Source organism: Lissotriton helveticus, chromosome 12, assembly GCF_964261635.1.
Source record: "Lissotriton helveticus chromosome 12, aLisHel1.1, whole genome shotgun sequence".
NCBI classification, from domain to species: domain Eukaryota; kingdom Metazoa; phylum Chordata; class Amphibia; order Caudata; family Salamandridae; genus Lissotriton; species Lissotriton helveticus.
Genome location: NC_136073.1, coordinates 103,071,370 through 103,089,050, shown reverse-complemented (window position 1 = coordinate 103,089,050; position 17,681 = coordinate 103,071,370). Strand labels below are relative to the sequence as shown.

Below are 17,681 nucleotides of genomic sequence, written 5' to 3'. Positions count from 1 at the left end.
GTCTCTAGCCCTAAAATAATACGATCTACAATAAGAAATTATCATCACTCAGCTTTAGTTAGTATGGTAGGATTGAACAAACGTAGAAAGCAAAGAAACTAAAATTGCCATGTTTGAATAGTCAGACCTGTTTTTAATCAAATTTCAGTCAGTGCAAGATTAAAAAACGGAGTCATATAAATATGACATGTTTCGCCCCCTGAACATTTTTGGCAGCTTCATCAGGAAAGACATGTAGGGAGTTTCCCTGCCCCCTAACAGTGAGGCTGACATACTCCCAATATGTAAAGAGTGTCTCTGTTAAAGGCATCTGTAGATGAATGAGAATTAAAATATTTGGGCACAGCATGGGAAATATTTTCCAACCTAGAGGAACATTGTAAGCTGGTTAGCGTGTCATAGCTTCAGGAAGCTGAGTGCCATTGTAGGGTCAAAATACTCTGCAGTACAAACAGAATTAGAAAGAAGTAACTATTTCGTTTCAGTCCTTTTTGCTTATTATTATTTTTAGTTGAGAATCACCCTAACCCACTCTCACTTCCCAGCTTACCCCTATAAATGTGCTGTAAAAGTCGTGTACACATTTATTGTGAACAGTTGTTGCTTCGTTTGACTAAATGTGTCGAGAGCCAACATTTTTTCAACATTAAGTGGAGGACTCTCAGCTTATAGAAGTAAGTAGCGGTAAGTCTGAAGTAATGCTTAATTTGTAAAAAGGTAAGCACCAGTGCCCTCGTCAGGAGACCGCTGCAGCTTGCCTCATCAATTTCCCCTGTCACTGCTGCAAATGACCGTACCAAATCAACTATTGACATCACACTCCAACACGTGTTACAATGTAGGCGATTCCAGGCCATCTAAAGCTATAGGAATGGAGTGGGAGGCCAGAATCATTCATTTTTAATGTGTATTGAATTATTAAACCCTCTGTTGTTGCGCTCATAGGAAAATTAGACAGGCTACACCACAGTATGGTGGTCTATCATGAGTGCCAGTGTAGAAAATTAATTTCAGGTGCCGCACACTAACCAGAAGACTAATGTAGTAAGAGTAAAGACAGAAAAAAGGGCAAACTCTTTCAGCATAGAAAAATGGTCTTCAAGCTTTTTAATGCTGGTCATCTCTAAATAAAATAATTTCATAGTTAGCACATTTATTCCAATAAATGTAAATATTGCAAGAATTCTGAAGACTGATTTTAAATTCATTACAATGAACACATACACTGTAAAACAAGCAAGCAAGTAAAACCTTTCAGTGAAATATGTGGGCGGAGGGGCATTTTATAAATATTCCCCCAAAAAGTACTGCGCTAATTGTCTGCTTACAATAAATGCCATATTATTAAAAACATAATGTAAACAAAGGACCAAAATATGTGAAGGATTTCATAGAGCGACCAAGACCTTTTGACAAAAATGAAAGTTCTTTCTTGCCTTATATTTTCTCACATACCCAACTGGTGTTGTGTGACAACTTCAGCTAGCTAGGAAGTTTTAGCCAAACGCACTTTGAATGCTGGCATTTTTGATCCCCCACTTACAAAGTTAAACACAAAACTACAAGCCCCAAAATGCAGTGCGCCGTGGGCTGAAATAGCAGAATTAGGTAAAGGTGTTGTGCAAACCGGATTGGTTCTATGAACATAATTAACATGTTGAACAGTTTTGTGATGTCCAGTTAACAGTATAACATGCTCATTGGTGGACATTTCACCTTAAAATGCCTTCTTAAAGATCCTTTATCAGAAAGGGAGTGGGTGGGTCCCTATGGTTAGTTTTGGGACCCTCTTTTCCTATCTGCTACCAACCCCATGTGTAAGATAAATAGACATAGGGATCAGACCCCATTTGGTCACTATTTTTCAGCATTCATCAGGGGAGTATTCTAAGTGCTCCTCTTTGCCAGAGTCTCGTATCTCCTTGACATTAAATCGTTCCCCCAAATAGTCCATGACCTGCCCCATAGATTGAAGACCACTAGCCTAGATATACCTGATATTTGATTGAAATGATGTGGTAGTATTCTTCATTACTCATGACATCAATGCCCATAGAGGTGGGGAGAGCTGTTATGCACCACACATACCACTTCATATGAACATCTCTGGATTTCCTCCTGGCTCAAATTTCTATGACTGTATTTTGTATCATTACTTTTAATAAATATCCCTTTGTTGATTCCCCGATTTAACAAATCTTTTTCAACATTTTAAACTTGATCCCACAGATTTTATATCCCCAGCTACGTTTGGGCGCAGGCCATGGCTTTCACCGTCAATGAGATCAACCGAGAGCAGAAACTGCTGCCAAATGCCACCCTGGGGTTCCACCTCTATGACACATGCCTGTCAATAGAGCGACTCCTCAAGGGATCCATGTGGATGCTGACAGGAAAGCAGGAGCCCACGCCAAACTACCGCTGCCGGAGTCAACCACCATTGTCAGCCATTGTAGGAGATTCCACCTCAACCCGATCCATCCCTATGGCCCGACTGCTGGGGCTCTCCAGGCAACCACAGGTACAGTTGGGCCTGTATCATTGTAAAATGGAAGTGATGTGGTTGAGCCTGGTGCACTAAAGTCAGAAGTAAAAGGATTATATTTATATTGAGGATATTTTCGGCTAGTCATTTCCTTTGCACAAACACAGAGAAAAAGAAGAGAAGGGAGTATTGGTGGTGGTGGTATTGGTGGTTGTATTGGTGGTGTAGTTACATGAAAACTCCACGAGATTCCACGGAGTTCCGTGAACAGGCGGAAATTGGCATGTTACTCTGCTTGCACTGATTTTTAGCACCAAGAGCTTGTTCCTCACTGCAAAATCAGTGCAAACTGCACCACATGTGCTCTAGAGGGCCCTGCTTCTTTGCTGTAGCTCGAGTTGATTTTCTACTCAAGCAGAAGCTTTCTCACCGCGAATGGTCGCAACCACCCTCGTTAAGGAAATCTGGACGTGTGCCCTAGAGGAACCCTAAAATCATGCTACCGAACTCCAATTCTTACTCGTGCTCACCAATTTACCGTTGGCGACCCACATGTGAGAAAAAACTCTTCCACGCACCGGTTGGCGGAATTTGGCTGGAAAGAGCCGCATTGCATGAAGAACTCAGATCGGTCAAAACTCTGCCAACTCTGCCATGGGTGTGGAATTTATCGCCCAACCCTAATTTTAAGTAAGCACAGATAAGGAAACAAGATTAAAAGATGACCTTGCTTAATTTGGGGCAGTGGTTGATGCTGGTGGGCACCACAACTTTTTTTTCATCATCAGGCATTTACCAAGATCGAGTCTAAGGGTGGGTATAGCGCTCCCCTCCGTCCATGGAGTTTGTGTAGTGTTGCCTACTTCGCGATTCGCAAAGTAGGCGTAGTAGGCAACACTACGCACACGCCATGGCGGAGCGAAGTTGCCTGCTACCCGCCTCCCTCCCGCCCTCTTCTAAATGCCCAAAATCATTTAAAACATTGTAAAACTAATTAAAACGACTTACCTGAGATGCGGCGTCCTGGGGCTCCCTCTACCTGGATTCTCGCCGACTTCTTCCTGACAAATGCGCATGCGCAGGTGCATTTCTTGCGAGAAATGCGCATGCGCGGGCGTCCACGCATGCGCATTTGTCAGGAAGAAGTTGCCGAGAAACTAGGACGAGGGAGCCATTGGACACCGCACCTCAGGTAAGTTGTTTTAATTAGTTTTACAATGTTTTAAATAATCTGAAGGGCATTTTAGAAGAGGGCAGGAGGGAGGTGGGTGGCGCGTAGTGGCGCTACGCGAAGTGTGTGGGTGGGCGTAGATTTCCAATACACGATATATATTCCGAAGTCTAATTATGGAGAGCAAAGAAATGCCAAAAACAAACAAAGACTTCTCAAAAATACAACAAATTTGTATGGATTCCCATCACTCACCATTCCAGGTGACATGCTTCATCATCTGGGTCTCCTTTAACAGGGCTACCACTCCACCCTAATGATGGAGGAGCCCAAGGATGTTTTCAAAGTTTGTAAAAACAGATGTGAGCAGGTGTTATTTGTCAAGTTTATGGGAGGATGGTGCAGTGCAAAGGTGTAAAGTGAATCCTAAAATTGAAGCGTAGTCAGACTCTTATTTTATTCATGTCTGATACGAACAATTGTTAAAAACAGTGCAAAAGAACAGTTTTAATATATAGCCATCCATAAGTAAATATTGGTCAACATGTTTTAGCACTAAGCGGTAAGAAGGATACCAAGTGCTTTCATCAGGACCTTGTAGATGTTAAATGCTACCGCAAACAGTGAAAAATTAAACAATATAAAGGATACACTGTGAAACAAGCTTCTCACGGTCAGGATTCCTTAAACTTCTTGGAAAATCTATAAAAGAAACAAGAGGTATGTACAAAGAAAGTCTTGGAAAGAGAAACGCATTTATGCCTACAGAAAACTATTTGGCTAAAAATAGCCATCCAGTATGCCATCATAGTGGGTTAAAACAAATCATCCACCCTTACCTCAAGAGTATGGAGGAGATGCCTCACCCCCCACCTGGCAACAAGCTCAGGACAAAGAAGGCACCACTCTAGGAAGAAAACACATAACACCTTGAGTTAGTTGGTGGGTTATTCCTCCAACACATTAAAAACACAAAGCTAATTGCCCACAAAAATAGTTAGAGCCCTCAACGCTCAAACCAGCTCACTCATAGCATATTCCAAATCCCTCATTTATATTACAAGGGATAGTAGTTAAGTAGTATAAGCACATCATATGTATATCGTGCTATATATAAGGTCTATAGATATGAATTGCCTTATCTCTTTTCTGTGCTCAAAAAACATACATTTACTCACACCACCTGATGTTTTAGGTGTTTCAATCTTACTTAGAAATCTCTTGCTAAATCATAAGTATGAATAAGAATTTCCCCTGATTTTAACAGCAAAGGACATAGAGTGAGGTCTGCGTATGGCTCTTCTTCTTCTGATGAGGATAACTCGAGTGGTTCTAACACATCTCTACAGAGTGGCCAACGCGGTAGAGGTAAGGGTAGGGGCTATCAACAAAGATGGCGTGGTGGTCCTCCTAATCAGTATCCTCCATGGTGGCAACCGAACCCTTGGCAACCTCCTTTCCCTCCGGGAGCTATAGGACCGATGGGCCCAATGGGGACTTTCCAACCCAATTATCCACGGAATTTCCATAACCAGCCTTTTTTAGGGTTGGGCCGGGGACTCCCAAGGGGCAGGCGCAGGAACCGGAGAGTTCAGGTACATTGGAGTCCACCAGCATCTCCCCGTACTCTTCAGAGTTCCAAGAAGAAACCAGGGGGGCAATCGGGACAGAGCACAGAGTCGGACTAGTAATCAATCTTAGTTCGAAAGTTTTAAGTACAGAAGAAGAACAGGTACTTAACAGAGGCCTTGTATTTGTCACTACACCTGCTGGGGATCCCTATGGCATCAATTGGGAAATGGCAAATTTCTGTCGAAAGGTGCGGCTGCATTTTTTCTTTAAAGGCAAAAATGAGGTTGGAGAACCTTCTGACACCAATACAGGTCTTAGACAAAAATCTACCTTTTATCCACCTACCCATTTGGTACCACCCCAAGTTCTGACATTTGAGAAGGGAGTTAGTAAGGATATCTCTGTGATTTTGGGAAAAGAACAAAAGAGATTCTCAAACCTACCTAAGAAAGAACAGATAGCTTTGCAAGGTTTGATGTCTGACCCTCTAATTACCATAAAACCGGCGGAAAAGGGTGGTGCCACACTCCTTTTGGACTCTGATGTTTATCGAGAAGAATGTTTAAGACAATTAGGGATGAGGAATGCCTCTCGCCCACTCAAGGAAGATCCAACCGGAAGAATAAAAAATGACATTTCCATCTTGGTTGAAGAAGCTCTTAATGAGGGGTGGATTACTACACATGAGCCGGCCTTTTTACAAACCAAGCATCCCGTAATGTCTTACTTTTATGTTCTCCCCAAAGTCCACAAGCCCACTAGACCACCAGTGGGCCGACCAATCATTTCGGGCATTGGTTCGCTTCTTGAACCTTTATCCACATTTGTGGATTTCTTTCTTAATCTTTCTTTCTTTCTTAATCCTACCAAAAAGTCTTTATTCGTCATCTTTTCCTTACAATCACAGCATATGAGCAGTAGCCAGTAGCTAATGCGTTTCGTCCACTTGGTACTTCTTCAAGGGGAGTACAATTGCTCCAGTAAAGTGCCAGCGTGGCGTCAGGTTCAATGAAAAGGTGGACGAAATGCTTGGCTATTGGCTACTTCTCGTATGCTGTGATTTTAAGGAAAAGTTGATGAATAAAGACTTTTTGGGAGAAGAAACCACATTCACATCTGTTTATTGAGATGATCATGATTTATTATCCCGAATTATGCTTCATGGTATGAAAACTTATAGTGTGTAAATAATTTACCTTGGAGTTTGAGTGCTGAACCATTGCTGCTAATGTTTATTTTGGGAAGCAATTCCCATTTAGAGGTGTAGAAGGGGTGCTCCTCTGGTTAGCTGCACCACTGTGTATTATGTTTCTTACTCTGTGTGGACAGGTGCAATACCTGTGTGCCTTTATACTTCTCCTTAGTTGTACAATGAGGATAAATTTACGGTGCGATTTATATTATGCATAGTGAGGGCACAAGTAGTAGATTGCTTTTTGAACACATCATCGAATATATAGTGTCACATCTGTGTTCTTTCTTTACAGAGAATATTTGGCTTCCATATCATATGTGGTGGTTTTAACACAAGGTTTTTCCAGTACTTATAAAGAACTGAGGCCTTCTCGTCTCATTAGTTACTGAAATGTAGATCAAGGGTCTAATATTTAGCTGGGTAGTAATATTGACTGCCAAATTTTTGCAGATTCCCCACACACCCTGCTCTTTGTTCTTCTGCTTCATTTAGAAGTGGGCTAATTGCTGTGTTTCAGATGGGGGTGCAAACCTGTCTACCCTTTGGAAAACATTCTTACAACCTCTGGTCTCCTGCCTGATATATCTTTGAATTCCCACTCTAAGCCCACCATTGGTATGTCATCCTGCCTCCAGATGGAGGTAAAAACTCTGGGCCATATGCATGACCACATTTTCCCATAGACGCAGATTGGGCAAAACCCTTTGATGCATCTGGCCCTCTGTCTCTCCCATGTGCTTCTGAAATCTGTCACAATGAAAAATACAAAAATGAGAAGAATATAAAAAGTGATGCATGCAATGCTTAAATTAATATCTGTCAGTGGTAATGACTCCGGCTGCATAACAATCCATACTTTTTTCCACACCATATCACTTCAAATTATGCTAAGTCATTTCAACTTTAGTCTTGCAGCAATATGTTATGATATGAGGTTTAGTAGAGTGGGCTATAACCTGAGTAAGTATCCTGTCATTGAACAGGTGTGGTGGAGCCTCTCCTATGGTGACTGGAGGGACTAATCAAAGATCCAGGTCTTTAGCTTCTTTCGGAACTCAAGAATTAAGTAGGAGGTGTTATAGTGTAACAGCAGGTCATTCAATGCTTTAGAAATGATGTAGGTGAAGGTCTGCCTGTTGGTTCTGGTTCTGCTTAAGCATGGAATGTGTCCTTTTAGTGGGTTTTTGAAAGGAGATACAGCTTTTGAGGTATGCAGGTCCAATGTAATGTAGAGATGTCTAGGTGTGGTGAAGTGTTTGAACTGTTCCCTGAAGTGAGGTGTGATGTGCCTGTGGCAGGGGATGTTGATAGTGATTGTAGCAGTAGAGATCTGAAAGGTTTTGGTGAGTTGCCTGCTGATTCCAGTGTATGGGTGTTGGTGGGAGCCATATGAAAGTTTTCCTCAGCATCTTCAGGGTGTGGTTGTAGGAGGCTGTCAAGGCTTTGAGTTGTGCGGTCATGTCGAGTTTGCTGTTGATGATCATTCAAGGTTCTTGGCATGGATTGTGCGGGGGGTGTCCCAGGGTGAGATATTCTTGCTGAAGTTCACAACTTCGTTTTGTCGGTGTTCCAGTTAAGATCCTTAGTTGTTATCCAGTCGGTCTTTCATTTCAGATAATTAGTTATTATCTAGTCGGTCACTTAGGTCATGCAGGCAGTAAACTTGTTCGAGGTGATGGGGATCTTGATTAAGAGGAACAGTGTAAGGTGAGTGTGGTCAGCGTAGGAGAGGACATTGATTTCATGAGAGTGGATGGCACTAGCCTTTGGGGAGCATTACAGGTTGAACTGCCAAGCATGGTCCTTTCTGAACTTTAAGACTAGCAACCCAAGATACCAGTTTCAGCCAATTTGGACCTCTTTAATAAAGTATAGTTTGTTTGCAGCAGTACAATGAGCATGTCAGAAATGTTGCTTTTTCATTTTCCAAAATACAAATACCCACTTTTGGGGGGTGTATTTTGGGAACAAAATCTAGACAACCCGCTCCCCTCATATCACCATGACATGATGGACTAACTAGAATTGTTTCTTTTGTTTCAAAGTGATGACTCTACTTTCAGTGAAAAATCGAATTGACTTGTTGGAAATGTCTAACTATGATAGGTGTGCTTCCAAGTGCCCATGACAGCAGAGGCACCACTACTCTGCTCCAGTTTCTCAGCAACAGGCCAGCCACATTTTAAATATGTCTTTCATTGTGCTTCTACATGTAGCTTCGTCTTTGGGCAGTTATTAAAATCACAATTCTTGCATTTAGAATAATTACACTTGGAGAATTTACTAATATAAGCAACTGGGAATGTGAGCTGTATATCAGAAATTGGTAAACAACTTAGCTACATTGATTTTTGTGACATGCAGTCACCGAATGTGCCCTTGCATGAGATACTATGTATATATCTAGGTATGTATGCTTGTATGTATATATGTACGTACGTCTGTATGTATACACGTATATATGTATGTATTTATGTATGCATGCATGTATTTCTGTATGCTTGGATGCATGCATATGGTATTTCAATGGCACAGACCTAGCCAAAAAGGCAGTGGAGCACTGTAAAAGTTCAAAGACAAGCATATAGTCAATGAATGATAGGGAAGGTACCTGGGTTGTGGACGGTTAAAGGATTGAGATGGGGTGACCTATAAGGAGGTGATTTTTCAACTCCTTCCGAAATTGATGCATCCTTGGTGGATACGAGGATGTTGTTCCAGATGCTCGTAGCATGGACAGAAAAAGATAGGTGCCTTCTTTTTTCTTTTTACACTTGTTAGTTTGTAGCCTGATGGCACCCTGGCCCAGGATTTGCCAGGGACCACCAGAGATGGAGAGCTTGTCTGCAAGATAAGCGGGGATGGAGGTCATGAGTACTTTATGAATGATGCTGCTGGTGTGGATGCTATCTGTAGCACATTAATTTGATCCTTGGTTATTACCATAAAAATGTACATTTTTGGCTTTTCCAGGTCAGTTATTATGCAACCAGCCCACTGTTGAGTGACAAGCTCCAGTTCCCATCCTTCTTCAGAACTATTCCTAGCCAAAGAACTCATGCACTTGGAATTGCTCAATTTGTGTTGAACTTTGATTGGTCCTGGGTTGGGATTCTTTCTACGGATAATGACTTTGGTGAAGTGGGTTCTCGGATAATAAAGGAAGAGTTCCAAAAATCTGGAGTTTGCATTGCATTCCATGAGATAATCCCACTTGTTACATCACTTATAAAAATCAAAGCGATCACAGAAGTCATCAGAAAGTCGTCGGCCAATGTCATTATAATGTATGCCACTGAACCATATAGAAGTCCAGTGATAAATGAACTTTCAAGACACAATCTCACTGGCAAGGTTTGGATTGATGCTGAGAACTTGTTATTTGTTGTCATTTCTGCCACAAAGGAGGTTGTCAACATGTTGAGTGGCACATTTCGGCTTGGAACTCAAGAAAGAGAGATGCCAGGGTTCAAAGAGTTCCTTTTGGGCCTCCATCCATTTGCCACTCCCAATGACATATTTATTAAACCATTTTGGCAAGAGGCATTTGGATGCCAGTGGACAAGCCTACAGAGCACTATGACGCTTGAAAGCAGAGATCAAATGAACAGAACACAGTGTTCTGGTGCAGAAGTCCTCAAAAGGCTCCAGAATCCAAACTTTGATAGACCAGACCTGAAAACCAGCTACAATATTTATAATGCAGTCTTCACAGCAGCACACTCACTCATGGACATGGATTCCTGTGTATCAGGGCAAGGACCCTTCTTCAATAACACATGCGCTGGTCTAAGCAACTTCAAACCTTGGCAGGTAAGAAGTGTCCACTGAGAAGGAGGCAAGACTGCTGGGTGCGTTTTTGGTTCCTCACAGGTATTCACATTTTAGCATGAAAGACAGATATTACAATTTATAGTATTTTATCAACCACAGTTAGGAACTATACAGTGCCTACTGAGGGACTTATTTGGAGTTTGGCGGTAGATACTCCATCGCAAAAGTGGCAGATACCTAATTACAATTTCTATAAAATATAATTAGTTGTAATAATGCGGAAGGGATACTGATTAACCCTATCTTTGTCTCTTAGTACCTATTATGTGCATAGGAAAATGATATTGAAGACCCTCAGCAAAAAGACAAACTGAACGACGGTTAGAGAGGGTAGCAACAAAAGCCAGATTGAAAGGAGAGAGAATGGCAGCCACAGTCATTTGGTGGCATCGGGAGAGATAAACATGAAGCAAGATCAGAGTTGAATCTTAGGGCCAGGGGCCAAGGGATTAACATTTGGGTGAGAAAACAGCTGGCAATTTAGTTTCTCTTAGCAGCCACATGCAAAAAATAACTGATAATATGGTACAAATGTAATGGCTGTCATACTGCTTCCTCCTTTAATCTTTATTCAGTTGCACACATGAGCTAGCCCACTTTTATCCAAAGGTACATTTTGTGAGGTAACACCTGGTGGAACTTGTGCAGTGGAGAAAAAACCTGTGGGCAGCTCAGAACAACCAAAAATGTAAGTATTATTGCATCAGCTTCATTCAGAGGTCTGGAGTACAGAATACTTTGTCAATATTGCACCTGGTGTATACCAACCCTTACAGTATCAGAGAGATGGCCTAACAGCCAGTGCTGCTGACACTAGGTCTGTGGAATCAGGTTGAAGTCCAAGCCTAAACTCAATATTCTGGGATTCTTTGAATATCTCCTAATCTCCCTAAACCTACAAAAATGTGTACCAAACTGGTCTGCCCAACTTCAAGGGAAACACGCTTCCACACAGTTACCTTCAGGCACTATGCCTTCAAGTTTTTAGGATTACTGTTTTAAGTGTCTTGCGACACTAGACATTGAGTACCTAGTTGGCTTTGTTTGTGGTAAATTGTCTGGGCTGGCTAATCTTGTCAAGGGATGGACACTATGCTGTCACATGTCAGGACTACTGTGCCGGGTGTTAACGATGGCCAGGCACTATATTGATCTTTACTTACTGCCTTTCAGATTGTATATTAGCAATTAATTACATGGCTGTGATGCACCATGTGAGCTTTAAATACTTGTTCTGACTTGGGTATGTTCACCATTCCAATATGGCTGAAATGTTAGATCCTCTACTAAGTCCTTTGTCTATGTTGATCATGCTTTTTTTTACGCACGACAGTGGTGGTGATTTCACATGTGACCAAGGCTCCTTGGCAGCCGAAACGCACTATGTGAATAAACAACTGCTCTTTCCTTTGGTGGTGCTGCTCTGACAGCACGTCTACTGAACTTTGTTGTGGATGGATTACAGCTGGTATATTCATATATATATATATATATATATATATCTATATATATATAGATATATATATATATATATATTCACTGAAAAAACCATAGGTTATACACCATATATAGTTAGGAATTAGCATTTAAAAAACCTTATTTTACTCACACAAAACCAATGAAATTCCATATATAGTTAGTTGTACTAACTATATATCGCGCACCCGCAATCCACTGCTGATCATGTCACATATTACATCATTCATGACATGATCAGTGACATCACTGATGACATCACTGATGACATCTCAAATGACATCACTGATGACATCACTAATGACATCTCAAATGACATCACTGATGACATCACTGATGACATCTCATTTGACATTACTGATCACATCACTGATGACATCATTCATGTGATAATACGATGAACCTCTTCAGACTCTAATATAATCTTAGATACACTCAGTGTAAACAGACACTCACAGACTGTCACTCATCCATGGAGTTACTTACACACCTAGTCAGTCATGCAAAGAATCAATCACACCTCCATTTTCACAACTATACAGTTATACACACCTTACTTATTCAAACATATACTAAAACATATTTACTCACTTATACAATCCTGGATACAAGTGCACAATGATCCATACAGCCACTCACACATTCACTGGCTCTTATGCACAGTTATTTATATATGTCAACTCTCACATGTACTGTATTTTACATATGTACTTACTTTGACATGTAGCACTGAGATATCTATTCACTCACCAATACAGTCATGCACACAGTCAACCGCCCATACAGCTGTTTCCACATGCACTTTTGAACCCATACATCTATGCACAGAGTCATACACCTCCCAGCCACCCACACACACACTCAGTCTCCCATACAAATGCTTGGGCAACCAATCAATAACCCATATAGTTACTCATATAGCTACTGATCAACACATGCAGCAGTTTACAGAACAACAGACATAATGATGCACAAATTAAGACAGTTTAGTCACTAAACCATGCACTCAGTGAGACACATTTAACCACTCACTCACACAGTCAGTCATGCACCTACTAAATCCTTCATCCAGACACTTATACATCTACTCATTCTTAAATATGTAAGACATATTTTAACTTTACAGAAAAATACAGTCACTGGATGTTGTCATCAGTGATGTCATCAGTGATGTCATTTGAGATGTCATCAGTGATGTCATCAGTGATGTCATTTGAGATGTCATCAGTGATGTCATCAGTGATGTCATTTGAGATGTCATCAGTGATGTCATCAGTGATGTCACTGACCATGTCATGAATGATGTAATATGTGACATGATCAGCAGTGGATTGCGGGTGCGCGATATATAGTTAGTACAACTAACTATATATGGAATTTCATTGGTTTTGTGTGAGTAAAATAAGGTTTTTTAAATGCTAATTCCTAACTATATATGGTGTATAACCTATGGTTTTTTCAGTGAATTTTCAAGGTTTTGTAAATGCTAATTCCTAACTATATATTGTCTATAACCTATGGTTTTTTCAGTGAATTTCATTGGTTTTTTAAAAGCTAATATCTATAGCTGTAAAATGTATTCTTCTTTAAATCCAAAAATATATTTTATATGTTTATTAATAATTTTTTTTGAATATTTTTTTTGTTTCGCTCCCGGTCCGCGAACCGGAAAGCTTTCCGTTAGCTCAAATTGATGCCGCGACCCGGTCCGCGAACCGGTAAGAAATGAACATAGTGACGGTATCGCGTTGCCGCGTAATGCGTCTGATGACGTTCTGCGTTAGCGCACCCGGAAGTGCCCCGGGGCGCGGACCGAGGCGCGAAACGCAGCTCCCCGGAAGCGATCTGCGGCGCGTCGCGAAAGCGCGACGTATCGCGTTGCCGCGTAATGCGTCTTGTGACGTATCGCATTAGCGCACCCGGAAGTGCCCCGGGGCGCGGACCGAGGCGCGAAGCGCAGCGACCCGGAAGCTAACCGGGGCGCGTTCCGCAGCGCATAACATGAGCGTGAGAGGTCATGTGACTTGTTAATAAAACTTTTCATTGGTTCATTTCATTTTTGGTTTCATAATGATGTAAGGCTAGGTCAGGTGACCTAAAAATAACACTTTTCATTGGTTGAGAAGTATTGTTTTTCCCAAATGATGAACACCCCTCCTTCTTTCCTCACTCTGACTTTCATCATTGTGAGAGGAAGACCTTTATTACTATATCAGAAATGGCTTCAGTAGTTGCTTCAGCTGGTGCACCTCCACCTCCTCATGGGAAGAGAGGACCACCTCCCCAGGTCATGACCAACACTGAGGAGGAAGAGGAAGAAATGGATGAAGAGGAGGGAGAAGAACCACAGTTCTTAGAAGAGGTGCCCCGGGTTTCCCATAAGAAAGCCAGTTTCATCTGGCAGTTTTATTCGATCCCTCCTGGCCAAAAAAAAGTCAATGCGAGGTATGTCACCTGCCTCATCTGCAAAGAACAATTATCCAGAGGGACGGATAAGAAATATAGTTATGGGAACCATACTATGCACAGGCACATGACCAGGAAGCATCCACTCAATTATAGCCAGGCGGAAATACGGGATTTGCAGGAAAATCCAAGATCAACTCCTGTGGCCAGATCAAGAATACCAATTTCATTGACACCAGCAGAGGCACGGGAAACTGTGCCAAACATACAAGAAAATTTTGGCCACATGATACACACTTGTATGCACTGTCTGCGTTGTTAGCATGTGGCAATATGAGCATAAATGCTATCAACCTGGCTTATGAACATCATAATTGCCCTAACCGCCCCCAGTAATTTTTTTTTTGCTCCTGTTGAGCCCTTTTCAATGCCTGTTTTTTGTTGTTTCCCCCCCCCAAAAAATATATAAAATCGTTCAAAAAATACAAAAAAAACAAAAAATGTTCAAAAAAAAATAAAATATATAAAACAACAAAAATATTAAAAAAAAAGTTCTTTTCAGAACTACCTTCCCTTTCAAAAAAAATTGCTAGAATGTTTAGCACTCTGGCAAGCTCTATTTCTTTTGGTTCGCTTCCCGGTTAGCTTCCCGGTACGCGGACCGGGAGCTAACCAAAAAAAAAAAAAAAAAAAAAAAAAGAGTAAGTATAAGGAAAGTAAACAGAGAGTGATGTTAAAAGAAAGACAGCTATAGGGAGTAAAGAAGAGATACTGTTTAATAGATCTATTTAGCGAAGAAAAGACGGAAGAGGGTATAATTGTGAAAAACAAAATAGATAACGAAGTGAAAGAAAAAAAAAGAGAGTATAACATTAACAAAGAAGAGTTTCTTGGAGAATGTGAGTGAATGTTCAAAATAAGATTAAAACATGAGGAATAACAGAGAGAAAAAATAGAAAACAGAAAACAAAAAATAACAGAAAAAGATTAATTGAAACAGCAAAGAAATGTAAGTAACATAGAGCCATATCATCAACATAGGCAATAAAAGTTTTGCAGCTTTTATTGGCAGAAATGTGTCGCTAAAGCTGCTTTTGCGGCAGAAAACTGCCGCTAAAACCACTTTTGCACCAGTTTTCTGCCAATAAAAAGAGCAATAATTTTATTGGCTGTGTTCATAATATGCCCCTTAGTGTGCTTCAACTACACAGAGAAAGCATTATGAACAAATAGTGATACAGTGATCAGTCAAAGACACTAAGAGTAATAGAGACGGAGTGAGTGAACAAGAGTGAGGAACTATGAGAAGAGAGGGACTGACAAAAAGAGTGGAAGGAGTTGAGTAAGTAGGTAATAGAGAAAGGAATGAGGGAAGTAGCAAAGGCAGGAAACTGAGGGTTAAAGAAATGAAGCAGTGGAACTAATAGAAGTTAAATGTGATAGAAATGTAACGAAAAGAGTACAAAACATTTACCTTATAATTGTCGTTAAATTACTCACTTTTTGTTTTTATACTTTCAATCTGTGAAAGAGAGAACAAACATTTGAAAAATATTAAAACATGTATTTAAAAATTACAAAAGACAAGGGAAAAGATTGAAGGACAAACAGTTTTTCAACAACTTTGACACTTACAGAAGCTTCTGCTTCTCCAGGCCCCCTACACAGTCCTAAAGATATACATTTTAAACTAACAGTATCTTGATGCAGATGAAGTGAGGCCTATCTTAAAACATGGTGCATCTTTTGCATTGCTGTTGTCTCAGAAAAGTGTCGCAAGACACTAACATTTTAAATGATTGCTTCAGGATGCCAATAAGATGTGTCCTATCCAGAGGTTTGTTTGAGGTGAGGCCTACTCAGGGTTGCAGATGAAATTTCGAGTTGTTGAAGAGAATAGAGGACATAATACATGTGAAGGTCTACCAATGAAGTGAGTCATGTCCACTGCACTCTTGAACAAAGTCCAAACCTCCTATGTTTCCCTGGACAGACCTAAACTTGATCTGCACAATGTGATTTGTAATGATAGGAAACACAGGTGATGTAATTGAAATACGTGCAATTTCTTTTGCTCATTTCACAATCACATCACTTGTGTTTCCTTTGCTTAGGTATCTCATTGTGCAGATGTAGTCCAGCATATGAAAGAGTACGCAGAAGTGCAGCACTGCATGCAACAACTTTGACACTTACAGAAGCCTCACCTTCTCCATGCGTCCTACACAGTTCTACATATACATCATAAATGCAAACAGTACAGAATTAATTATACATGTTAAATGGTTTATTTTTGCTGTTCTCAGAATGTATCAAAATTCACTAAAAACAGTGACTTGAAGGTATTCATCATATAACAGCGGGGAAAAAAAAACACAATCAAAATGATTGTGTTTAAAAAACCCATACAACATAACAAATCAGAATTCAGAACTCCTTAAAATAAACTTACTTTCCATGACGTCGAAGGATGTCCTATGAACAGCTTACACTCTGTTGTGCTATTATTACTTTCAGCCCGCCAATTTCTGAAAGAAAACCTCCATCGTTTTGAAAAATATGTTACATACAATAAATAACTTCTCGCTCGCTACCACACGTTTCCACAAGGCCAAATCGTGTCTGAGCCATTTATAACTCTTAGAATTCTTTTAAGCCAATCCCGTCATGTTGTATTTCCGCAACTTTCACAATTAAAATGTTGAAGATCATTTTCACAATCCTGGACTAGTAATATCTTCCCCTTCTTGCTCAATCATGTTGATGTTGTCTTTATCTTTAAAGAAAGATAACAACAATGAGATGTTGCAGAGTAAGAGACAAATCTCAGAGATTATAATAGTAAAATTGTTTAACAAGAGTAACATTTTGCAGCTATTATTTAGCCATGTCCAGCGATGCTGAGCAGGTGAAGCCTATGTCTAATTTTTCAGTGAACAGGACTCATCTCTTCTTAACCTTGGATAAGCCTCACCAACTCTGTGTCCCCTGCACATACTTAAATGTAAAGGGGCAGATTTATGTTAAATGGCACATCCCCAGGCATGCACCAGTTAACGTGCACCGCTGCTCTGCCAACCATGGTGTGCCGTATTTACAATCAGATAGGAGAAAGTTGCGTCAAAACCCTGCGCCTGCTTTAAGCAGGCATATGTCTTGACGCAACATTGTGGAGATGGGGCACCCCTGAGCCTTGCTTGAGCTGCATCGCACTTGCGATACAATTCCAGCAATGCGCCACCTTTACAGCACAGATACATCACGCATCTGTGCCATTTTTGCCCCATGCTGCGCCGCATTGTAAATGCAGCACACCATGGGTGGCGGAACAGCGGCGCAAGATGACTGGCACATCCCTGGTGATGCGCCAGTCATCATAAATCTATCCCTAAGCTTCTTATCTTGTTACAGATGAACCGCCATATGTACCATCAAACTATTTTGCATTTCCTAAATAGCGAATTTTAAGGAATAAATAGCAATTCTTTACCATTCCTAATTCGCAATGAGCAAATTGCTAATTGCAAATTACCCATTCATTT

General features: G+C 40.7%; 1 protein-coding gene across 1 annotated transcript in view; it reads left to right on the top strand.

Moving 5' to 3' along the window:
- Positions 1–2,263: 2,263 nt before the first annotated feature.
- Positions 2,264–17,681, top strand: part of LOC144797959 (extracellular calcium-sensing receptor-like) — a 73,177-nt gene continuing 57,759 nt past the window's right edge. The window contains exons 1-2 of the mRNA XM_078668764.1: positions 2,264–2,521; positions 9,397–9,504. Coding sequence (XP_078524890.1) covers positions 2,264–2,521; positions 9,397–9,504 — 366 coding nt within the window. The remainder of the gene's footprint in view (positions 2,522–9,396; positions 9,505–17,681) is intronic.